The sequence below is a fragment of the Eleutherodactylus coqui genome, chromosome 6 (genome assembly GCF_035609145.1).
Source record: "Eleutherodactylus coqui strain aEleCoq1 chromosome 6, aEleCoq1.hap1, whole genome shotgun sequence".
Lineage (NCBI taxonomy): Eukaryota > Metazoa > Chordata > Amphibia > Anura > Eleutherodactylidae > Eleutherodactylus > Eleutherodactylus coqui.
The window spans coordinates 192657629-192684039 of NC_089842.1; the positions used below are offsets into that span (position 1 = coordinate 192657629).

At 43.7% G+C, this 26411-nt stretch overlaps 1 protein-coding gene across 1 annotated transcript in view; it reads left to right on the forward strand.

The window, feature by feature from the left end:
- The window catches only part of PLCB2 (phospholipase C beta 2), a 163246-nt gene that overhangs the window by 86039 nt on the left and 50796 nt on the right, over window positions 1-26411 (forward strand). The window contains exons 6-13 of the mRNA XM_066608520.1: window positions 515-568; window positions 1676-1751; window positions 13684-13784; window positions 17000-17166; window positions 19146-19292; window positions 21509-21666; window positions 23647-23729; window positions 25089-25173. Coding sequence (XP_066464617.1) covers window positions 515-568; window positions 1676-1751; window positions 13684-13784; window positions 17000-17166; window positions 19146-19292; window positions 21509-21666; window positions 23647-23729; window positions 25089-25173 — 871 coding nt within the window. The remainder of the gene's footprint in view (window positions 1-514; window positions 569-1675; window positions 1752-13683; window positions 13785-16999; window positions 17167-19145; window positions 19293-21508; window positions 21667-23646; window positions 23730-25088; window positions 25174-26411) is intronic.

Genomic DNA, 26411 nt, shown 5'->3' on the forward strand with positions numbered 1-26411 from the left:
GTGATGTGTGCAATGATGATGCAGAAAGGGCTCTATGGAGTTAGAGGGATCTTTCACATGCATAATATACAGTATTAAATGCCCATTGATTTCTATTGGGCCATTCACACTTGCGAAATACACAGCATGTCCTATTTTGGTGCATATTAGGGTTCCTTCACACAGGCATATTTGCCTATATGAAGAAGCTCTAGTATGCACTAAAATTTGAAATACTGCATATTATGCCCAATCAATGGTTCCTTTTATCTGTGTATTGCAGATACGCACGTGAATACACCCATGTGAAGACACCCTTATGCACATAATGCACAGTAACAATACGCCCGTGTGATTAAGCGCTTACTTTTAGGATTGCTCACTATTTCCCTAGCTCCACATACCTGTGTAATGAGGTGTTGCTCATTGAAATCTTGTCATTTGATTCATTTCAATTTATATTTAGTATGTCCACAAAGTATTCAAACTGACCAAATACAGGCTAAAATTCTTCTTTTTTTTTTTTTCTCTTTAGACACGTGAAACTCACACTTCAATTAAATTCAGAGGGAAAGATTCCGGTACGCAAGTAAGTAATCAAATTAGTATGTGACACTTTGTATATGCTGCATAAAGATAGTATATGTGGGGCTGAGACCTGTGATTGGTTGTAACTGTTTTTTGAGATTCTGTATACAGCTTGCAAACAGGTCCAGCAGGGAAAACAGGAGATGTGGTGCTGGAAATGGAGGAGGCTGTGGGGGGAGTATAGGCGCTATTATTTTTTATTTTTTTGCTGGTAGCATAGTATGTTAGGCTGAAAGGAGACAATGTCCATCTAGTTTATCCTGTTTCCACCCCTCTTGTTGATTCAGAGGAAGATAGAAAAACCCCAATGAGGTAGAAGCCAATTTAGTCCATTTGGTGGGAAAGAATTTCTTCCCAACTCCATAATGGCAGTCAGAATAATCTAATCTAATCACATCACAACTCTAATCCTTCGTGTATCTGCCTGAGGGTGCGTTCACACGAGCGTAGGTGTATTTACGTTCGCACGAGCGCAGCGTATAATCGCCGGAAAGAGCGTTTTTCGCCGATCACGACCAGAGCTAGAAAGCGTATTTTCGTTTGTTCCTACCTTTCAAACGGTCTTTTCGGCCATCGAATATGCGTTGGCGCGTATTTTGGTCGCATATGTTCCGTGTTTTTTTCGGGTTGCCGTTTTTACGCGCCGTAAAATCGCCCGTGCGAACGAATACATTGGAAACCAATGCCTCAGATGGTCACGTTTATACGATTGGGCGCAAAAACGCGCCGTTTATGCGCTCGTGTGAACACACCCTGAGATGTAACTGCATGTCAAGTTTTGCAGCAAAATGACAACTCCTTCTAGGGGCGCAATTTTTTTCTACAAAGAGTGTATATTTAAGATAAAAATGGTGTCTATTACTAGTGTGCATATGTCTTTAATGTGCTTTTATAATGGATATGAGGATTACATAATAACATGATCATCCTGATTATTCTTTTCAACACATGGCACACAGCATCTAGCTATCATACATCTACAATCATTACATGTATATGTGTCCAATATAGAGAGTTAAAATAACCAGCTCTCAGCTAGAATAAGTTTTATTTACTACAAAATTGACTGTATTATCTTAAAATTGTGATTCTCTTTTGTCTTGGACAGTATTTTCCAGCTGTTTCCTGCCGACAGGAAGAGAGTAGAGCATGCATTACACGCTTGTCATCTTTCAAAGGGGAAAGTGAGTGTTATACCCTTGCTGTACTTATTTACTGCCAATTTATTCCCATAGCTGTGATTCTGTAAATTAAAACACATTGAAATAAAAGAATTAAATTCTTGTTGATGGATTGTGAAGTAAAATGGCTCATAAAACAGCGACACCACAATCAACCGTGCACAGTGCATTGCCTTGATAGACTAGCTGATATACCGGCAAATTTGGTGCAGGTGTTGCGTATTGTTCACACTAAAAATTTTATGAAGTTGTGGTTACTTTAGAGGAATCGAGGAATCTATATATATAAAGACGAAAGCCCTCACTGACTCACTGACTCACTGACTGACTGACTGACTCGCCAAAAGTTCTCCAACTTCCCGATGTCGTAGAAACATGAATTTTGGCACAAGCATAGATTATGTCCAAACTAGGAAAAGTAATTGGGTCCCAACTCGATTATTCAATTCTAGTGCAAAAATATTAGCGTTGAAATGTAACGTACATAATCTAAATCTCTCACTTCCCAATGTCATAGAAACTTAAAATTTGGCACGAGCATTGATTATGTCATAAATAGGATAAGCTAATTGGTCCCAACTCGATTATTCAATTCTATGCATAAAAGAATTACCGTCCAAATTTTACGTACGGAATGTAATTTTCTCACTTTCCGGTGTCATAGAAACGTGAAATTTGGCACAAGCATTGATTATGTCATAAATAAGAAAAGCTAATGGGTCCCAACTAGAGATGAGCGAACGTACTCATCCGAGCTTGATACTCGTTCGAGTATTAGCGTGTTCGAGATGCTCGTTACTCGTAACGAGTACCACGCGATGTTCGGGTTACTTTCACTTTCATCTCTGAGACGTTAGCGCGCTTTTCTGGCCAATTGAAAGACAGGGAAGGCATTACAACTTCCCCCTGCGACATTCAAGCCCTATACCACCCCCCTGCAGTGAGTGGCTGGCGAGATCAGGTGTCACCCAAGTATAAAAATCGGCCCCTCCCGCGGCTCGCCACAGATGCATTCTGACAGAGATCAGGGACAGTGCTATCTTGTTGGAGCTGCTATAGGGAGAGCGTTAGGAGTATTTTAGGCTTCAAGAACCCCAACGGTCCTTCTTAGGGCCACATCTAAGTGTGTGCAGTACTGTGGAGGCTGCTTTTTGCAGTGTTGCACATTTTTTTTTTTTGGTATATCGGCCGTGCAGAGCATTGCGCCCTGCAGTAATACTCCAGGGCCAGAAGTGCTTAGGTAGGGACAGAAGACATATTATTGATTGAATATGGGCAGTGGGCCTTTGCTAAAAAATTTGTGGGAAAAAATCTATTTGGCCTGCCTGTCACTGTGCTCAGTGTTCTGGGTCTGTCTGTGCTGGGTGTTGTAGTTCTACAAAATCATACACAGCCAGCTAAGTGTTACAGCAGGCTTGCGCCAAATTATTTCCTGGCTCTGTCTGGGCTCTGAAATCACCGCTGTGTTGCAGTTGACAGTGCAACACTCTGCAGTTCTGTGACATACTCCAGGGCCAGAAGTGCGTAGGCAGGGACAGAAGACATATTATTGATTGAATATAGGCAGTGGGCCTTTGCTAAAAAATTTGTGGCAAAAAATCTATTTGGCCTGCCTGTCACTGTGCTCAGTGTTCTGGGTCTGTCTGTGCTGGGTGTAGTAGTTCTACAAAATCATACGCAGCCAGCTAAGTGTTACAGCAGGCTTGCGCCAAATTATTTCCTGGCTCTGTCTGGGCTCTGAAATCACCGCTGTGTTGCAGTTGACAGTGCAACACTCTGCAGTTCTGTGACATACTCCAGGGCCAGAAGTGCTTAGGCAGGGACAGAAGACATATTATTGATTGAATATAGGCAGTGGGCCTTTGCAAAAAAATTTGTGGGAAAAAATCTATTTGGCCTGCCTGTCACTGTGCTCAGTGTTCTGGGTCTGTCTGTGCTGGGTGTTGTAGTTCTACAAAATCATACGCAGCCAGCTAAGTGTTACAGCAGGCTTGCGCCAAATTATTTCCTGGCGTTCCGTAAGCAAAGTCAGCCTCCAACCACAGGCCAATAAGCGGCACATTTAATTACAGCGTTCTGTTTCTGCATTACTGGTAATACAGCATGCTGAGGGGTAGGGGTAGGCCTAGAGGACATGGACGCAGCCGAGGACGCGGAGGCCCAAGTCAGGGTGTGGGCACAGGTCGAGCCAGTGCGGTGGCCAGGGGTAGAGGCAGGGCCAGACCGAATAATCCACCAACTGTTTCCCAAAGCACCCCCTCGCGCCATGCCACCCTGCAGAGGTCAAGGTGCTCTACAGTGTGGCAGTTTTTCACAGAGACGCCTGACGACCGACGAACAGTGGTGTGCAACCTTTGTCGCACCAAGATCAGCTGGGGAGGCACCACCACCAGCATGCGCAGGCATATGATGGCCAAGCACCCCACAAGGTGGGACGAAGGCCGTTCACCACCTCCGGTTTGCACCACTGCCTCTCCCCCTGTGCCCCAACCTGCCACTGAGATCCAACCCCCCTCTCAGGGCACAGGCACTACCGTCTCCTGGCCTGCACCCACACCCTCACCTCCGCTGTCCTCGGCCCCATCCAGCAATGTCTCTCAGCGCAGCGTCCAGCACTGTTTGAGCGCGAGCGCAAGTACACCGCCACGCACCTGCACGCTCAAGCGTTAAACGTGCACATTGCCAAATTGATCAGCCTGGAGATGCTGCCTTATAGGCTTGCGGAAACGGAGGCTTTCAAAAGCATGATGGCGGCGGCGGCCCCGCGCTACTCAGTTCCTAGTCACAACTACTTTTCCCGATGTGCCGTCCCAGGCCTGCACGACCACGTCTCCCGCAACATTGTACGCGCCCTCACCAACGCGGTTACTGCCAAGGTCCACTTAACTACAGACACGTGGACAAGCACAGGAGGGAAGGGCCACTATATCTCCCTGACGGCACATTGGGTGAATTTAGTGGAGGCTGGGACAGAGTCAGAGCCTGGGACCGCTCACGTCCTACCCCACCCCCCGAATTGCGTGCCCCAGCTCGGTGGTGGTATCTGCGGCAGTGTATGCTTCCTCCACTAAACCACCCTCCTCCTCCTACGCAACCTCTGTCTCGCAATCAAGATGTGTCAGCAGCAGCACGTCGCCAGCAGTCGGTGTCGCGTGGCATGGCAGCTCAGCGGTGGGCAAGCGTCAGCAGGCCGTGCTGAAGCTACTCAGCTTAGGAGATAAGAGGCACATGGCCCACGAACTGCTGCAGGGTCTGACAGAGCAGACCGACCGCTGGCTTGCGCCGCTGAGCCTCCAACCGGGCATGGTCGTGTGTGACAACGGCCGTAACCTGGTGGCGGCTCTGCAGCTCGGCAGCCTCACGCAGGTGCCATGCCTGGCCCATGTGTTTAATTTGGTGGTTCAGCGCTTTCTGAAAAGCTACCCACACTTGTCATACCTGCTCGGAAAGGTGCGCCAGCTCTGCGCACATTTCCGCAAGTCCCACACGCACGCTGCCACCCTGCGGAAACTGCAACATCGGTTTAATCTGCCAGTGCACCGACTGCTGTGCGAAGTGCCCACACAGTGGAACTCTACGCTCCACATGTTGGCCAGGCTCTAAGAGCAGCATAGAGCTATTGCGGAATACCAACTCCAACATGGGCGGCGTAGTGGGAGTCAGCCTCCTCAATTATTTACAGAAGAGTGGGCCTGGTTGGCAGCCATCTGCCAGGTCCTTGGAAACTTTGAGGAGTCTACCCAGATGCTGAGCGGGGATGCTGCAATCATTAGCGTCACCATTCCTCTGCTATGCCTCTTGAGAAGTTCCCTGCAAAGCATAAAGGCAGACGCTTTGGAATCGGAAACGGAGGCGGGGGAAGACAGTATGTCGCTGGATAGTCAGAGCACCCTCATGTCTATATCTCAGCGTGTTGAGGAGGAGGGGGAGGAGCATGAGGAGGAGGGGGAAGAGACAGCTTGGCCCACTGCTGAGGGGACAGATGCTGCTTGCCTGTCATCCTTTCAGCGTGTATGGCCAGAGGAGGAGGAGGGGGAGGAGCATGAGGAGGAGGGGGAAGAGACAGCTTGGCCCACTGCTGAGGGTACAGATGCAGCTTGCCTGTCATCCTTTCAGCGTGTATGGCCAGAGGAGGAGGAGAAGGAGGAGGAGGATCCTGAAAGTGATCTTCCGAGTGACGACAGCCATGTGTTGCGTACAGGTACCCTGGCACACATGGCTGGCTGACTTCATGTTAGGATGCCTTTCTCGTGACCCTCGCGTTACACGCATTCTGGCCACTACGGATTACTGGGTGTACACACTGCTCGACCCACGGTATAAGGAGAGCCTTTCCACTCTCATTCCCGAAGAGGAAAGGGGTTCGAGAATGATGCTATATCACAGGGCGCTGGTGGACAAACTGATGGTAAACTTCCCATCCGACAGCGCTAGTGGCCGAAGGCGCATTTCCGCGGCCCAGGTAGCAGGGGAGGCGCAGAGATCAGGCAGCATGTACAGCGCAGGCAGGGGACCATTCTCCAAGGCCTTTGCCAGCTTTATGGCTCCCCAGCAAGACTGTGTCACCGGTCCCCAGTCAAGGCTGAGTTGGCGGGAGCACTGTAAAAGGATGGTGAGGGAGTACGTAGCCGATTGCACGACCGTCCTCGGTGACGCCTCTGCCCCCTACAACTACTGGGTGTGGAAGCTGGACACGTGGCCTGAACTCGCGCTGTATGCCCTGGAGGTGCTTGCTTGTCCTGCGGCTAGCATCTTGTCAGAGAGTGTGTTTAGTGTGGCTGGGGGATCATCACGGATAAAAGCGTACCCACCTGTCAACCGACAGTGCCGACAGGCTTACACTCATCAAGATGAACAAAGCCTGGATTTCCCGAGGCTTCTCTTCTCCACCAGCGGACAGCAGCGATACCTAAACAATACGTAGGCTGCACCCGCGGATGGAAGCATCGTTCTCTATCACCATCAAAAACGGGGACCTTTTTGCTTCATCTATCTGTGTATAATATTCCTCCTCCGCCTGCTCCTCCTCCTGAAACCTCACATAATCATGCCGAACGGGCAATTTTTCTTAGGCCCACAAGGCTCAGTCATATAATTTTTCTAAACAATTTTTATACGTTTCAATGCTCATTAAAGCGTTGAAACTTTCACCTCAACCAATTTTTATTTTTACTGGGCTGCCTCCAGGCCTAGTTACCAATTAAGCCACAGTAAGCTAAGCGATTAATGGGTTTCACCTGCCCTCTTGGTTGGACATGGGCAATTTTTCTCAGGTACATTAGTACTGTTGGTACACCAATTTTGGGGGGCCCTCGCCTACAGTGTAATCCAATTAATTTTTTGCCCACCTGCATTACAGCTGACGTAACATCAGCTGTGTTGGGCACTGCAATGGGATATATTAATGTACCGCCGGTGGCTTCCTGGCACCCACCCATGCTGTGGGTCCACAGGGAGTTGTAACTGCATGTGTCCACTTCTAAAGAACCCCGGTCTGACTGGGGCATGCAGTGTGGGCCGAAGCCCACCTGCATTAAACATGACATTACCTCAGCTGTGATGGGCAATGCAATGGGATATATTTATGTACCGCCGGTGGGTTCCAGGGAGCCACCCATGCTGTGGGTCCACAGGGAGTTGTAACTGCATGTGTCCACTTCTAAAGAACCCCAGTCTGACTGGGGCATGCAGTGTAAGCCGAAGCCCACCTGCATTAAACATGACATTACCTCAGCTGTGATGGGCAATGCAATGGGATATATTTATGTACCGCCGGTGGCTTCCTGGCACCCACCCATGCTGTCGGTCCAAACGGAGTTGTAACTGCATGTGTCCACTTCTAAAGAACCCCAGTCTGACTGGGGCATGCAGTGTGGGCCGAAGCCCACCTGCATTAAGCACGACATTACCTCAGCTGTGATAGGCAATGCAATGGGATACATTTATGTACCGCCGGTGGGTTCCAGGGAGCCACCCATGCTGTGGTTGCACATGGAATTCCCATTTCGGAGTTGTACCTGCCTGTGACTATTTATAAAAAACCGCGGTCTGACTGGGGCATGCAGACACCTTGACAGAATGAATAGTGTGTGGCACATAGGTTCCCCATTGCTATGCCCACGTGTGCAGCTCCAGATGGAGGTGGCACAGGATTGGATTTCTCATTGCTTCTGTACAGCATTGTGGACTATCGCCCCGCCCCTTTTAAAGAGGGTCGCTGCCTAGCCGTGCCAACCCTCTGCAGTGTGTGCCTGCGGTTTCTCTGGCAGACGCACTTATAAATAGACATGAGGGTGGCGTGGCATGAGGGCAGCTGAAGGCTGGGCAGGGACAGTTTGGTGTGCGCTGTGGACGCTGGGTCGTGGGGGGGGGTTGGGCAGCATGTTACCCAGGAGAAGTGGCAGCGGAGTGTCATGCAGGCAGTGATTGTGCTTTGTTGGAGGTAGTGTGGTGCTTAGCAAAGTTATGCATTGCTAATGAGGGCTCTTCAGAAGTAAACGTTGTTGGGAGGGGGGGGGCCCACTCTTGCCGCTATTGTGGCTTAATAGTGGGACCTGGGAACTTGAGATGCAGCCCAACATGTAGCCCCTCGCCTGCCCTATCCGTTGCTGTGTCGTTCCCATCACTTTGTTGAATTGCCCAGATTTTCACAAACGAAAACCTTAGCGAGCATCGGCGATATACAAAAATGCTCGGGTCGCCCATTGACTTCAATGGGGTTCGTTATTCGAAACGAATCCTCGAGCATCGCGCAAAGTTGGTCTCGAGTAACGAGCACCCGAGCATTTTGGTGCTCGCTCATCTCTAGTCCCAACTCAATTATTTGATTCTATGCGCAAAAGAATTAGCTTCCAAATTTTACGTACGGAATCTAATTTTTTCACTTTCCGGTGTCATAAAAAAGTGAAATTTGGCACGAGTATAGATTATGTCCTAAATAGGAAAAGCTAATGGGTCCCAACTCCATTATTCAATTCTATGCGCAAAAGAATAAGTGTCCAAATTTTACGTGCGGAATGTAATTTTCTCACTTTCCAGTGTCATAGAAACGGGAAATTTGGCACGAGCATTGATTATGTCATAAATAGAAAAAGCTAATGGGTCCCAACTCCATTATTCAATTCTATGCACAAAAGAATTAGCGTCCAAATTTTACGTACGGAATGTAATTTTCTCACTTTCCGGTGTCATAGAAATGTGAAATTTGGCACGAGCATTGATTATGTCATAAATAGGAAAAGCTAATGGGTCCCAACTCCATTATTCAATTCCATGCGCAAAAGAATTAGCGTCCAAATTTTATGTACATAATCTAAATCTCTCACTTCCCAATGTCATAGAAACATGAAATTTGGCAAGAGCATTGATTATGTCATAAAAAGGAAAAGTTAATGGGTACCAACTCAATTATTCAATTCTAAGTGCAAAAGAATTAGCATCCAAATTTTGCGTATGGAATCTAATTCACTCACTTCCTGATGTCATTTTATATAAAGAAAACGTCGCATGGTTACCTCCACATGGTGTTTCCTGGGTAACGCAAAGAACCATGCAAAATGGTGAACATATGTTTTTCCCGGTATCTCTAAAGTAACCACGACTTCATAAGATTTTCCGTGTGAACACCAGATAAACACCAGTACCAAATTAACTCGGGCGAAGCCGGGTATATCAGCTAGTAAAATATATGCACGTAGAGAATATGCACGCAGAGATCAGATAGATTCTCCTCAGTATATACACATAGAGGTGAAATAGAGTCTCCTCAGTATATACAAATAGAGATGAGGTAAATTCTCCTCAGTATATACACACAGAGGTGAGCTAGATTCTCTTCAGTATATACATATAGAGGTCAGCTAGTCTCCTCAGTATACACACATAGAGGAGTGTTAGATTCTCCTCAGTATATACACATAGAGATGAGGTAGATTCTCCTCAGTATATACACACAGAGGTGAGTTAGATTCTCCTCAGTATATACACATAGAGGTGAGGTAGATTCTCCTCAGTATATATACATAGAGGTGAGGTAGATTCTCCTCAGTATATGCACACAGAGGTCAGTTAGATTTTACTCAAATTTTGCACACAGAGGTCAGTTAGATTCTCCTCAGTATATACACATAGAGGTAAGGTATATTCTCTTCAGTATATGCACACAGAGGTCAGTTAGATTCTCCTCAGTATATACATGTACAGGTGAGGTATATCCTCCTCAGTATATACACATAGAGGTGAGGTATATTCTCTTCAGTATATGCACACAGAGGTCAGTTAGATTCTCCTCAGGATATGCACAGAGAGGTCAGTTAGATTCTCCTCAGAATATACACAAAGAGGTGAGGTAGATTCTCCTCAGTATATACACATAGAGGGGACGTAGATTCTCCTTAGTATATACACATAGAGGTGAGGTGGATTCTCCTCAGTATATACACATAGAGGTGAGGTAGATTCTCCTCAGTATATACACATAGAGAAGAGGTAGATTCTCCTCAGTATATACACATAGCGGTCAGTTAGATTTTCCTCAGTATATACACACAGAGGTGAGTTAGATTCTCCTCAGTATATACACATAGAGGTGAGGTAGATTCTCCTCAGTATATATACATAGAGGTGAGGTAGATTCTCCTCAGTATATGCACACAGAGGTCAGTTAGATTTTACTCAAATTTTGCACACAGAGGTCAGTTACATTCTCCTCAGTATATACACATAGAGGTAAGGTATATTCTCTTCAGTATATGCACACAGAGGTCAGTTAGATTCTCCTCAGTATATACATGTACAGGTGAGGTATATTCTCCTCAGTATATACACATAGAGGTGAGGTAGATTCTCCTCAGTATATATACATAGAGGTGAGGTAGATTCTCCTCAGTATATGCACACAGAGGTCAGTTAGATTTTACTCAAATTTTGCACACAGAGGTCAGTTACATTCTCCTCAGTATATACACATAGAGGTAAGGTATATTCTCTTCAGTATATGCACACAGAGGTCAGTTAGATTCTCCTCAGTATATACATGTACAGGTGAGGTATATTCTCCTCAGTATATACACATAGAGGTGAGGTATATTCTCTTCAGTATATGCACACAGAGGTCAGTTAGATTCTCCTCAGGATATGCACACAGAGGTCAGTTAGATTCTCCTCAGAATATACACAAAGAGGTGAGGTAGATTCTCCTCAGTATATACACATAGAGGGGATGTAGATTCTCCTCAGTATATACACATAGAGGTGAGGTAGATTCTCCTCAGTATATACACATAGAGGTGAGGTAGATTCTCCTCAGTATATACACATAGAGAAGAGGTAGATTCTCCTCAGTATATACACATAGCGGTCAGTTAGATTCTCCTCAGTATATACACACAGAGGTCAGTTAGATTCCCCTCAGTATATACACATAGAGGACTTTGTTATTCAATTCTAAGTGACCCCCTATGTTATATACCTAATCCAAGTCTCTAACTTCCCGGTGTTGTACAAACTTGAAATTTGGCAAGACTATTCTTTAGGTGCTAAATAAGAAAAGTAAAGGGGTCACAACTTAATTATTCAATTTTAAGTGCAAAAGTAAGTGACTCCTTATGTAATGTAACTAATAGCACACATCTGTACTGCACAATCGTGAAATTTGGCACGACCATTCTTTAGGTTGTAAGTAGGAAAACTATAGTAGTCACAACTTCAATATTCAATTCTAAGTGTAAAAAACTGTGCAAAAATCCAAAATACATGACATAGTTCTTTTCTCAGAAACCATGAAGCCTAGGGAAATAATTTGTATATTAAAGAGAATCTACCTCACCTCTATGTATATATACTGAGGAGAATCCTACTGACCTCTGTGTGTATATACTGAGGAGAATATAACTGACCTCTGTGTGCATATACTAAAAGGGATGAAGCATGTCTTTAAGGCTTAGAAGGGGCTGCAACCTGCAGTCTGGTGGTAAATTTGAATAAAAAGGGGTATTATCTTTAAGGGTAAAAAGTGAATAGAGTGGGAAGGGTGGCAGATCCCGCAGAGGGCCATCGGTACATGCAGTCTGAGTAGGATCTAACGTTCCTCTTTGTGTATTCACATTTTATTTCTCGGTTCCTCTAAAGTAACCACGATTGTGGTGCCAGCCATCTAGGATGGAGAAGATGGCGATCATGTAAGCAAATAACCCCCAGGTTGCCACTATATATATATATATATATATATATATATATATATATATATGATTTGAGCTTGGGATTGCCTTCGCTGAGGTCAGAGGACATATATCTCTTTCATTAAACACCACAAAGCCACCCAGCCAGGAGCAGGTTTTCGGCCAATACGGGATTAGGTTTTTTGGCAAGTGTCCACGTGCACTTGTTGTTTCTTTGCTTTTTCTGTACTGCAGATGGCCCGTACAGCTTGCTATCAGACATACGCACTACAGATTTTTTCTTTTAAACTCCTGCTTTTCCTGTGTCATTTGCGGAAGGGCCGCAGATCGGACGGCTTCCATTGACTTCAATGGAAGCCGTCCACATGGAATCCACGCAGCAATGGAGCTTGCTGCGATTTTTCCTCTGCAAACGGAAGCGGCAATTGGTCACTGCTCGTGTGCAGGAAGAATCATTTTTCCATAGCATGCTATGGGCAGTATTTGCTGCAGAATCCAGAGGCGGATTTCGCAATCCAAATTCACCCATGTGCCTTATCCAGCTAGCAAGCGAGTCTCTCCCTGCTACTCCACATAGGAAAAAAGCCTAGGTAATATATACCTAACCTCTACAACCATGCAAATACCTATATATACTATATATATGTGAGACCTTTGGTCATAACATGTAATTGCATCCATTTATTTATTTAGATTAATCTAATCCAGAGGTTCCCAAAATGGTTCATGTGGATGCCCAGGGGTTGATTTTGACTTGCTAGGGGTCCATGTCAGCAAGAAAAAAATTTGGGGGTGCACAAGATGTAAATAGAGGTCAACGTGAGCGGACTCCATTTAGTTAGGTCATCAACATTTAAGGGTTCTGTAAATGAAATAATACACCTTCCACAGATTGTGTACATAATACTTATAATAGACATAGAAATTACTTACCTCTTAATATTTCATAAAATTATTTATGTAGAGTTTGCGCAATACTTCTTGGGCTCTGGCGACAGACAAAACAGACCTGCACAGTAGCTGATTTACCTATAATGTTTGTACTGCGCATTGTTTTCACAATATCCGCCAGAGCCCAAGAAGTTTTGCGCGAACTATACTTATCTGCTTTGTGGTGTGCTATGTTCATGTGAAAGTTTCTACAAGTTTTCATATCGGCAGCAGCGCATCGCGCACGTACCTGTGGCTTATCCTGCATTATGGACTATCACAAGAAAGTGTTATCAAACCTTTTCCATCTTCATACCTCATGGAAAGGGTGTTTAGTGCTGTCGTTAATCTTCTTACGAAAAAAAGTAATTGATTGCACATCACTGGACATGGAGACTTGAGACTATACCTCACTAATTTGATGCAAAATATTGAACAATTGCTATCAGACCATCCAGCTCATCCCTCCCATTAACAGCATTATTTGTGTATTCATTTTATGTAAGAATTTTCCTAGGTTCTGATTTGTTTCGTCCCAAATCCAAATATTTACTTGCCTTTTGTGTCTTTTCAAAAAAAGATCTGAATGAAAATTGTATGTTTTTCTTTTTTTTTACAATTGTCTACTCTACAAAAAAACCTCATCAAAGTGAGCAGCGCTGTGTCAGCTGGGAAAACCCATTTGACTTTAATAAGTTAAGGAAAATTCAATATTAGGCAGGCAGGAAGTCTATGGAAAACAGAAAAATCGGCAAGTGGTCTACGGGGAAAAAAGTTTGGGAACCTCTGATCTAATCTATTATATTCTGCTTCTTTTCCGTCCCTAGAATGATGCCATCAACCCCGAGGATTTCCCTGAAACGGTCTTCAGAACATTCCTAATGCAGCTGTGCCCGCGGCCAGACATAGATGAAATATTCACATCCTAGTGAGTCCTCCCAGACTGCCTTGCATCCTCATAAAAGGCTGGGAAAAGATGCAACGGTTTCACAGAGTTTTGGGTTTATTTTTAAATAGCACTGCATATTTAAGATCCCACCACTGCAACGTATATCGTCCTTCAGTATTAGGCAAGTGGTTGAAAAAAAAAAAAGATGCCATAGAAAGCATGTTGGTTTTAAGGCAAACCTCTTTTCTAAAGTTGTGGGCCCAGCTACTTATACCCCAGAAATTACCCAGGGGCTACACAATGTGACCTGCAACTGACATATAGTACTACTTTTACTCATTCTACACGTCGTTGCATCAAGTCTGCCAGAGGGGAACCACATGGATAGGCAAAGGTGTATCTACTCTGTCTTTCACAAGGGGCAAAGGTTCATTTCCTTGCCCTAATTAGGGTTGCTACCTTTGTCACCGAAAAACACTGGATAAGGTAAAAGGGGTGTGGCTTATCACAATGTATGTTTTTACCTCTGTTATTTCAGTGGCCCCAGTAGTAATACTAGTCCCCTTTAGTGGCCCTAGTCGTAATAGGTAATAAGTGTCTTCCCCACCCGTGAACCACCAACCTGGCAGCAACCACAGCAGCAAGTGCTGTAACTCACTTTGAAGTTGCGGTCGGAACACTAGTGTAATGGCCAGAGGAGAGCCTCAGTTCTCCCCTGCCATCTGCCTTGCGTACAGAACATGAAGGAACGCAGACACCAAAGGGAGGAGTAAGGAACTTCTCTGAGCGCTGCAGCAGCATCCCATTGGGAACTGCAGAGGGAGTTATAGTGCTTGCTGTTGTCATTGCTGCCCGGGTGAAGGTGCTCACACCAGGCAACTATTTTTTACTGGCCATAAATATCACCGGTAAGAATTTGAGTACCAGCACTGGCCTCTAGAGTAAATTACTGGCTGGGCTGATGGTGTGCAGGCCAATTGGCAACCCTAGCCCTAATCCTTTAGTTCATTCATCATTATCAACTACATTTTGATAGAACTCTCAACCATGGACATCAGTAGTGAGGTCTTTTTTTATTGTTGTTGTTTTGTTTTTAAAGAAAAAACGTCAGGTCCTTTGACTAGCTCCGGAAATTGTCAGATGGGCAGTCTCCACTGATAAAACTAGGATTACAGTCTGTGACCATTGTAAGTCAGACGTCATGTCAGTCATTAACAGTAGGCGGTAAAGGACCTTCCATTTGACAATTGACTAGTATCAAGCTCTGAAAGTAACAAGCAAAGTCAGTAGGGACCCAGCTGTGAACATTAGGCAACCCCTTCTGTTTTTATTTGTTAGAGGACCTGACCGGCTTTTTTAACACAAAAAGCAACAAGCCTGGATGTGTGATCATACCCTGACTAAATCCATTCCCTGCGACTTTTTTGTTTCTGGCTGGCCTGTCACTTTAACCCCTTGAGTGGCACGCCCGGAAAAGTTCCGTGACGAGCTCCACTGCTCATAGCAACATAGCCCGGAAGATTTCCGGGCTATGTATCACTATGGGAGCTGCAGAGCACAATGCCACAAGCTGTGACAGTGTGCTCTGCCTGCACAGACCCACACAGAGCAGTGCAAGGGCTTTGAAAAACCAGCAGAAGATATTGCCGATATGTCGGCAATCTCCTGCTTTGTTTACACGTTGCCATAGAGACCATCGGCTTGTCAGATGCAAGCCGATGGTCTCTGTGGCAGGGAGAGCTGGTTGTTAGCTGTCAGAGAAAACCTCCGATCTCTGCTGTGTTAACCCTTTACATGCTGCAGTCTATGTGACTGCAGCATGTAAAGGGCTGTCACTGCAGCATGTAAAGGGCTGTCACCATCGGACCCCCGGAATGTGATCAGGGGTCCTGATGGGTCCCTGTGGAAGTCCCCTAAAGGGACAAAAAAAATTTAAAAAATTAAAAAAAAAAAAAAAGTTAAAAAATTATAAAAACACTTGTCTCCCTTTACTTTGTAAAAAAATCTAAAATACAATCACACATGTGGTATCCATGCGTCGTAATGACCCAGAGAAGGAAGTTAATCCATTATTTAACCCCTAAATGACATGGCCCCTTTTTTTCTTTTTTCCCTATTTGTTTTTTTCCTCCCCCCTGTTTAAAAAATCACAACTTGTCCCGCAAAAAACAAGCCCTTATATGGCCATGTCAATGGAAAAATGAAAAAGTTATGGCTCTTGAGACGCAACTGCAAAATTAGTTAAAATTCAATGATTAGACCATTTTAAAAAACCTGCCCTGGTGGGCACGACAGGGTGGTAGGAAACCCGCCACTCAAGGGGTTAACAGAAATTATAATGAGCAAAGTAACCTTGTGAATTGCTATAACTTCCTGCAAAAGCACAATAATTTCCACTTTTATGAGCTGCAACATCCTGTTGTTAATGAACTGTTTATTTTCAAGGGTGTAAAACTGATCTCATAATGTGCAGACTTCCTCTTATATTAAGTAATTGAACTTAGATATGGCACAAGGGTACTAGATGCAAAATGCTTTCAGTCGTAAGGTGTGTGAACTTTGAAAAAATATATATTTCAATTTATCCCTCAATTTATATGAACTTAAAGTATAACTGTACTTGCAAAAAACGTTTGATATGTCACCAGTTTAATCGAGGAGGAAGTGCAGAGTCACCTTCAAAAGATAAAAATGGACAAATCCCCTGGTTTTGATGGCTTACACCCCCGGGTTCTAAGGGAATTAGGTAATGTCATAGACAGACCCTTGCTTCTTATATTTAAGGACTTCAAAAATTCTACTGATGATAAATTCCCCTTATAGTATACTGTGTTTATAGATACCAGATACAGAAGGTAGAATGGTTTTATTATTGCCTCTGCATTCTGGTTGGTTAGATGCATGATGGTAAATGAGACCTTTATGTACAATAGAAGAAAAGGCAATCTTATGGCAGCTCCAGTTAAGCACTATTCACATCAACCTATATAACTGAGGTAAAGACTGTATGCATGCTGCTTGGAACCCCCTATATAAGACAGAGCAGATGGCTGCTTGCAGAGTGACTTTTGCTCTGGTAGACCAAGTCTATCTATGTACTACATGGTCAGGCATTCATTTGGCCATTTAATCGTGCAACTAAAGCTAATGCAAATTTATTTAATATAGACTGCTTTTTACAACTGAAATGTCATTTTATTTATAGTGATAGCTTCTAATTACTGTATCTAATTTCTGTATTTCTTGTGTTTAAGCCATTCGAAAGCCAAACCTTACATGACTAAGGATCACCTCACCAAGTTTATCAACCAAAAGCAGAGAGACAGTCGCTTAAATGAATTGCTCTTCCCTGTTGCAAAGATTGAGCAAGTAAAAACTCTCATCGAAAAATATGAGCCCAGTGCTATCAACAAACAAAGAGGTGGGAATAATGTGCTCCTTTCAACAACAAACTCTGTTTTTAATCACATCTTTTGATTTCTTTATGTAAAATGATATACTGTGTCATTTCATAATGCATCTTTATAGTGGTTGGAGCTCCTTTATTCTGTTACAGAACTCCAAATCCCCTACTTCACTTCATGGAAAGGTAAAACTAGATGGTAAAATTCTGGCTGCTTTCAGTGACCACTAGGAGGAGCTTAATTAAAGTAGATTTATACAGCGTCCTTTGAACTCAATGACAAATCTTTATGTGCCACTAAGCCCCCTCTAGTGGTGGTATAACATAAAGCTCCTGAGCGCCAATATATCCTAAGGCCAGCCTCACACAACCGGATTTCAATTGAGGATTCAGTGATAGTACGATTCGCGGTAATACGCTGCCGCTTTGCTCATACGAGGACCTTCTGGATCCCTTCTTAGGGTTGGTGGGAATTCCAGCAAATGGACCCCATCAGTCATAAAATCTCCTATCCTGTAGATGGGGGTTAACATGACTTGGCACAATGTCTTTAACTATGGTTGTGTAAAGTCATATGACTGTATTTTTGATACTTAGTGGTTTCCGGTGTAAAAACAATATGCAATACGTGTGTTCTGAATTACTACATTTATTTAACAAGAAAAATGAGCCAACACCCGGACCACCCATGGGAAAACGTAATTACCTCATTAAATTCAATAACCGGTTTCCCCAAGTTTGGCAGCAATAATTATAACCAAATGCTATTTCATATCTTTGTTTGCCATCACTGTTATGCAATATTAGCTGATACAGTTTTTGCAGTTACATGGTAATCTTTTGTTTTGTTTTTTTGAGTCCAGTTACAGCAACTATAGGATTCAAGACTTTGCAAAATGATAGTCCTGTTGCTTCTCAGCCACTCAGATGTTGAATAATTTTGTGTGTGGGAGCTGCTGCCATGGATCCTAACCAATGTTAGGTCTGTCATGGCAGTGGTCCAGGAGATGCGGAGAAATAGTATGACCCCATACCGTCACTCCTTCTGTTAGAGGAAGATAACTGAAGCACCAGTTGATCACTGTTAGGCTAGGTTCACACCATATGATGTCACATGACTGACACTAATTGGCCTATTATTTGTCGTGTTTGTCGAGTTCCGTCATCATTTTCCTCGGAAAAACTGCTGCAACCTTTTTATTAGAATCTGCAACTCAGACTCCGAATGTAGATTTGAAGCTCGGCTCACTTTCTATATGTGAAACAAATGAAGAAAATTACATCAATAAACTTCTGCCTCCCGTCCACTTTCCCCTGCAAAAAGAAGTACATATAAGGGATAATGCTACTTTTTCTGCTGTTTCTGTCCTTAAAGGAGTTTTCCCATTATCTAAAATAGCTGCACAGCCACTCTGTACTTCCTAGTTGTTGCTGACCAGGACATGTGACTGCTGCAGCCAATCATGGGATATAGAAGGTCACTGTTGCAACCAGTGATTGGCTGCAGCAGTCACATGTCCTGGTTGTCAGCAAGAACCAAGAAGAACAGAGTGGCTGTGAAGCAATTTTAGATAATGGGAAAACCCCTTTAAAGCCCTTTTTACATCAAATTTTGGGAGATTTTTGTCCCATATGTATGGCTTTTTGAATCAAGAGCAAATCTGCCAAATGTGATGTGGGAAGGCCCTCATATATACCGATAAAATTTGAAGGCTGCATAAATGTATCTAATTGCTCTCAATATCCATTCAGTATTAGAATCTATGATAGAATATATAAAAGATTAGTACATACCATTCAATTCTTTTTCTTTTATCACTCTATTCTGTAATAGTAGTTGAGCACTAGAATGTGCACAAAATGAAATATTGATCATTGATAAATACATTTACAGCGAAAGTTTTTCTGTTTTTAAAGTCAAAAGTGGCAAAGTAATGTCTGTCACTGGAGTGTGGTGACTGACAAAAAATATTAAATGACTGTTTTCTCTACTCTAGGGCAGCTGTCTCCAGAAGGCATGGTTTGGTTTCTCTGTGGGTCAGAGAACAGTATAGTGTCAATGGACAAGTTACTTTTGAATCAGGATATGAATCAACCTATTCCTCACTACTTTATCAACTCCTCTCATAACACTTACCTCACAGGTACTCCTTAGTATGACACCTATCGCTCAGAATGAATAATTGCTTTTAAAATTCCAATATATTATCAGGAGAAATAACATACACTATAGCAAAAAAAATCAGTGGAGCTAAACATCTGATAATGACAGAGTGCTAGCACTTTAAAAGCGATAGTGAAATGTCACAAAACTTTAAGTCAGGGGTATGACTGTAGGGGATGCTCCCGGGCCCAGGAGCCTTAACCCCTTAGTAACTAGACTATTGCCTTTTTTTGCAAGATAGGTTGCTGGGCCTTAATCCCTGAGGATGTAGAAACATGTTTCCTGCGGGGATTAAGGCCCTGCAAGCTGAGGACGTGACAGCTCCATGCTGCTGGCTCCCGGAGGTAGCTGGCAACCTGGAGCTGCCATTCCAGGCCGCGGGTCCCCTCCCCTGGTCACATTATCGCCGGCATTTACCGAATGCCAGCAATCATATAAAACTTAACAAAAAGTTTTTAAAAAGTTAAAGATTCAGCTGCCCTGATGGATTGGATCCATCAGAGCAGCTAAAAGTACTCACCTGCCTCCTCCGCGATGTCCTGCGCTGTCCTGGCCTCCCGGGTCCCAACGGCGCCTTCTGCGCATGCGCGCCAGACATCATACGTTGGGCGCGCGGCCCGGGAAATTTAAAAACTCTCTGTCTCCTGGCTCCCACGTGTAGCCAAAAGCAGAGTGATGTCACCGGGAGCTCCTGTATGCGGTGTCCGGTTACATGATCGCTGCTATCCAATGGATAACAGCAATCATGTAATGTAAAAAAAAGTTTTAGAAAAGTTTGAAAAGAGAAAGAAAAGTTTAAGTTTCATTTCCCCATACGGACCAAATTCGTGAGGGGAGATGAAATTAGGTACCTAAGGCCCCAGATTTATCTGTGGACCTCAGCACGGCTTCTGCGCACACGCCCGCCGCTAAGATGGAGGACGCATGTGCAAAAGCCGCAGATTTCCAGGGTAATTTAAAATCTCCCTGCACCTGGCTACCAAACATAGCCAAGAGCTTGGAGATTTTACGGAGGCCCGCAGTTTGCGGTCCCTGGTCACATGATCACTGTTTTCCAATAGAAAATGGCGATCACGTTAAAGTAAGAAATGTTAAAAAGTTTTACCTCCAATCACGGATCCGATCTGTGAGGGGAGGTGAAATTACTTAACCTAAAGCCTCTGGCTTTGTCCCCGCCTGCTGAATGAGCTGCCTCTGATTGGTCACAGCCTGACCAATCAGAGGCAGCTCTCACTCACACCCATTCATGAATTCATGAATGGGTGAGTGAGTGCTGCCTCTGATTGGCTCAGTGCAGAGACCAATCAGGGGCAGCTCTCAGCTGTCATTCATGAATGGGTGTGAGTGAGAGCTGCCTCTGATTGGTCAGGCTGTGACCAAACAGAGGAAGCTCATTCAGCAGGCGGGGATTTTAAATCCCCGGCTGCTGAATACTACAGAGAGCAGTTCAGGAGACCTGCCGCCGGCCACGGCTGAACTCTGTCTGCCGGGACAAGGTGAGTATATTTTTTTATTTTTACACATTTCTGGATGAATTGCAGGGAAGGGCTTATATATTTAAGCCCTTCCCGAAAATTCATCCCGCACTCGCCAGCAGCCCATTGCTTTCAATGGAGGCGGCTGTATTGCCGGCTCCATTGAATTCAATGGGCAAACATCGTTCTCTGCCACAGCTGTTACAGCTGTGGCAGAGAAGAATGATTTGTCTAGTATATGTTCTCAATGGGGTCGGCGCTGCTGCCGCAGGCCCCATTGAGCGCATATAGAGAAGAGAACAGGAATCACAGATCGCAGATAGGTGCGATCTGCGATTTCTGTTCTATAATTTATCAGACGAGCGCATAAAAAGCGCTTATGTGTCCGATACCATTGCAAAGCAATGGTTTTATAAGATCGCCGGACGCATGCGCAAATCGCGCGAAAAAACGCCCGTCTGACTAAGGCCTTAGAAGGAGGTCTAAGAAGTTTTCATAGACTTCCTATTAATTCTATCAATATATCTTCAAATTCTTTCTTAGAACAATGCACAGCCATGTATTGTTGCTACTGATCCTCTTTCTTTGAGGGTAAATGTGGCAGTAATCGTACAACATTTAATACATGTTCAAGAACATTACAAGTACAATTTTATAAAGTAGAAAAACAAATACTCCCTGTATTAATCCCCAACCTTGCACTATTTTGCAAACTTTGCAGCTGGTCAGTTTTCTGGGGTCTCATCCCCTGAAATGTACCGACAGACTCTGCTCTCTGGCTGCCGATGTGTGGAACTAGACTGCTGGAAAGGGAAGCCACCTGAGGAAGAACCCATCATCACTCATGGATTTACCATGACTACGGAGATTCTTTTCAAGGTAAATATTATGTTGTGCCTTTTGAGTTGTCTATTGTTTTAAAAACTACTAAAAAGTATAGTAAGTGCATTTTTTCAACTAGACGTTGAAGAGGACTTGTCATTTCCTCTGTTCAGCAGGGTCGGCCGCACAGCTTTGCAGCCGCTGCTCTCCTGACTTGTCACACTTCTCGTTTTTTTTTTGTACATCCCCTGTTCCCTCGCACTAATCCTCATTAGTTGTGGCTCCTTGCATTTGTAATCAGTCAAGTGGCTGATCTCTCCCGATCACTGTGAATAAATGATGTCAAGTTTCCTTCACCCACTGACATTATCCAATGAGAGTGAGCGGAGCAGATTCCTGCTCAATTGACTACAAGTGTTGGGGACTTTAATAACAGATCATTGTGGAAGATTGGGGAGGTGTACAAAGAAAAGAGGAGTGATAGTCAGTGGTCTGCGGCTGGGCCGGCCATGTAGATCAAAGGGCATGATAGGTCTTCTTTAAAAAGACATGGAAATTAATTGGAACTATATGGGCCTTCTAAACAAGAGTATAATGAATTACATAACACTGTATGAGGCACATGTGTAGTGTTAACTTCAACCCTGGAAGAGAAAATCAGAATTCAGGCAGGTCCCATGGAAGCTACACCAGAAAGGAAGGTGCTCAACTGTGAGTTTAACTCGCCCCTGCGCAAATAGACATAAGTGAGGACAAGGCCATCTCTGCACTAAACACGCCATACCCCCACAAGTAACTGTCAGAGAAAGATCCCCCTTCCCCTTGAGTCCCATCTGCTTACAAGTAAAAGAGAGGGAGTGAAGGAATTAATGTGTATTTATGTTGCCAAGAGAAAATCTGTTGAAGTTCATTTTGGTTGGAAAACTGCAAAGTATTAATTGTTTATTTAACCTCTACAAACACTAAGTGAACTGCGTACACTTGGTTTACCCCAAACTAATTGGACTGGTCCCCATTATTCTACCACCGCACTCATGAGTCCACACTCAAAGGTACTGGCGTCACGATCTGACATGACTGGAACTGTTTTTAGTTGGAGCAGACAGCACCGTGACCACACTAAAGTTAGCACACCCACTCAGGCTAGCTCCACGCCCTTTTACTTGCTGCACATGTATTGTCAGCATGATCACATACAGTATAGATGGCCATACAAGTTTGATAGCTGTCAGCCAAATGCTTGTTTGGCCAACAGCTATTTCTCCCAACCCCACCCCATACATATGCACACTTGTCTCTGTTGTGGCTGTCATTCTATAGGAACCACCATAATTTACACCCAAGGGATGAAAATCTGCCCCTGTCATGTAATAATCACACAGGAGCTTGGTTTATTACAGCTACAGTATAGTTATAGAAGCTTTGTCTATAATATCAAGATTAAAATACTGTGTTTCCTGAAAATAAAGGGGATATAAGCCCTACCTTGAAAATAAAACCTAGCTACACTATATAAAAAAGCAATACATTACGTAGCAGGGTTTACGAACCCCATTACCAAGAAGCAGTCTTCTGTCCTTAGTCACCGACAGACGATTGCTTCTTGGTAATGGGGTTTGTAAACCCAGCCTCCAGCAAGCAATGACTCTGATTGGCTCAGCTGAGCCGATGTGATGGCTGTTATTTGGTTCTTCAAGAGCTGTATTGATTGGCTGCGCTGTGGTGCTTGAGAACCAAACAGAGCCATCGCCTCCTGGAGGTGTGGTTTACGAACCCTGTTACCGGGAAGCGATCTTCTGTCAGTGGCTGAGGACTGCAAGCAAGCGCACTGGAGCTCCGGGACCCGAAGGGCGCCTACTAGGTAAGTATAATAAGACCTCTCCGAAAATGAGACCCAGTGCCTCTTTTGGGGCAAAAAATAATATAAGACAGGGTCTTATCTTCAGGAAAACAAGGTAGATCTATAACAATGCTTATCTGCACAATACTGAAGACATAGCTTATTCCGAGATTGACTAATATATTTCTGTTTTCCAGGATGTCATTGAAGCTATTGCAGAATCTGCATTCAAAAGGTCTCCTTATCCAGTCATCTTGTCATTCGAAAACCATGTAGATTCGTGAGTACCTATTTTGTTTACTGTGACATGGGACCAGGCATTACTGCATGACTACTAAGTTGAAGGTCTATCCTTGGGATAAGTCACTTGTTATGGGAACTGTCTATGGGAACAAGAAATCCATATTGCTGTGTGCATGAACTCTGAAGGGCAATAAAAAAGTCAGAGCAGATTTCTACTTTTTGATGAGACAGCTTAAATGACAACAGGCATAAGGGCTCCTTCAGATGAGCGTATTTCTGCACGCAAAAATTGCATGTGCAATATGCAGAGAAAAGAACCCATTGATATTAATGGGTTCGTTCTCATTTTCTGTATTTCTCGCACACACAAAGAAATGGGACCTGCTCTATTTTGTATGCATTGGATCACCAAAGGGCTTAAATGTCTACAAAAGCTGAGCCCTTTGGGCGGTGCGCGAATGCACATGTAATTTTACTTAAAATGCACAATACGCTGCACAATTCTGTGAAAAAAAACACATCTGGACCTCGTTAGGCTACATAGTCACTTAAATCAGGGCGTGGGTGCGTAGCGTGCCCATATGAACATGCCCTGCATGCCAAAAAAGTGCAGTAAAATGTACAGATATGCATGCAAATCTACCTTGTTCATAGCACTAATACGTTGCACTGAAACTTGTGCATTTGCACATATCCCCATCTGGATGATCCCTTGGTATTAGAGTAAGGCATCCTTCACACAAGTGTATGCGCATTTGCGTGCACCTGAGTGCAGTATATTTGCAGACCGAACAATGTTTTTTTCGCACATCTGCGTATTTCACTGTACTTTTTGCACTTGCAAGGCATGTTCATTTGCGTGTTTCAAAGCTGCACCGATTTAAATGCCTAATTAGTCTAATGAGTTTTAGATGTGTTCCTTTTCCTGTTTCATGCATCTCCTAACGTATTTTGTGCATCCCCATTGACTTCTATGGGGTCTTTTGATGTGCAAATGCACTGGAAAATAGAGCATGCCGCTTTTTTTTTTTTGACCGAAATGCACAGGTAAATATGTGTATGTGAACTAGCCCATTGAAATCAATGTATTCTATTCACTGCAGATTGTGCATGCTAATTTTGCATGAGTAAATATACCCATGTGAAGGGGGCCTAAAAAGCACAAGAGTATTTTACTATACCATTGTAAACCTGGTACGAATATGGTAGATTTCAAACAAGGTCCAGGACACAAATGAACATATTATGTGAACATAAAAGTATTTTTATTTGAAATCAGGACTAAAAGTAAACTTTTTCAGCTTTGTTTGTATGTAGGGATTAATTAAGGAGGAATAATCTACACGGCACTTTTATGTTGCTTTTTTCATACTGTATTTGGTATTGTATTTTGCAGTGCCAAGCAACAAGCAAAAATGGCTGAGTATTGTAGAACAATATTTGGAGACATGTTACTGACTGACGTACTAGAAAAGTATCCAGTAAGTACAAAATAGGTCTAATATACTAAAATCATTTGTTTGTCAGATTCTGGTGGCTTGCATACCCATCACCACAGGTGACTAAAATGGAATGTTGCAAATGTAAAATTAGTTGCCTTTATCTAGGGTCGCTTCCTGGCAAGTGAAATGGCACTTCCTGGCACTTCAATTTATGTTTTTCCCAAATTTATAAACTTTCAGCTGTTTGCAAAACAGTCAAACAAAAGCAATAACTCAATACAAATAATATAACAAGTGGTTACTCCAAATGAAACCTAAAATGCCAATTTAATGACTATTGCAGTCTCAGAACTATTAAATCCCCTGAATAGAATCCCTCATTAGACCACACATCTGTAAATCATACATTAGTTGCATCAGATGTGCTTCAGACAATCAAGGATTTAATTAGTTGCATCAGGTGTGCTTGAAATTAAACAAATCAAATACCTGGACTGGCTAGGGCTTTGTTAACTGTGATGTTTGATTACATGTTAAAAATATGGCTAATGGTACTTTTGCATGGAAAAACTGTCAAGCACTTAGCACCAGACAGCTGTCCCAACGGTTATCACTCCTGTGCTTTAACACAGGGACAATAAACACTTACTGAATGGAGGCAGAATGCACCGGAGATCTCTTCTGGCTCTCTGCTTCTATTCAGAGTAAACAGGTAGTCATAGATGAATGACTGCCTGTTTACAAGAGCTGACAGTCACTTGGTTGTTAGGTAAGCTCAAGACTAAGTATAGTGGCCAGAAGTCTATGTTGCTGGCCCCTCCATAAGTGTCATACATGTAATGTCTTTCGTAGGTGTGCTGTGCAAAAATGTCTTGTCATTCTGTTATGTGTATTGCACAGCTGCAGTAAATGAGGAGTTGAGTGTTTGCAAGAGACGGGGAGATGCTTGCAATGTATCAATTTGTCTTGTCACGTGGTGTGAGTGAAGTACTTCGGGTGTGTCAGGGGGCTTTTAAACTTTTGGTTCTTCAATCCTGGGAGTTCGATTAAGAGCATCAGCCACATGGGGCTACCTTCAACTCCCATGGTGAAAAATGCAGGAGGTTCCCGAATATCTGTATGCCAGTAACCATGGAGTAGTGAGCCCCGAGAGAGAGAGAGTGTGAGCGTGTTGGTGGTGAGTCAAGGCCAAATCCCCGTGCTGAGGTACTTAAATCCTGCTGTTCCTACACGGTTATCCTGTGCTTTGGGATCACTGCATAGAGGTACTTTAATCC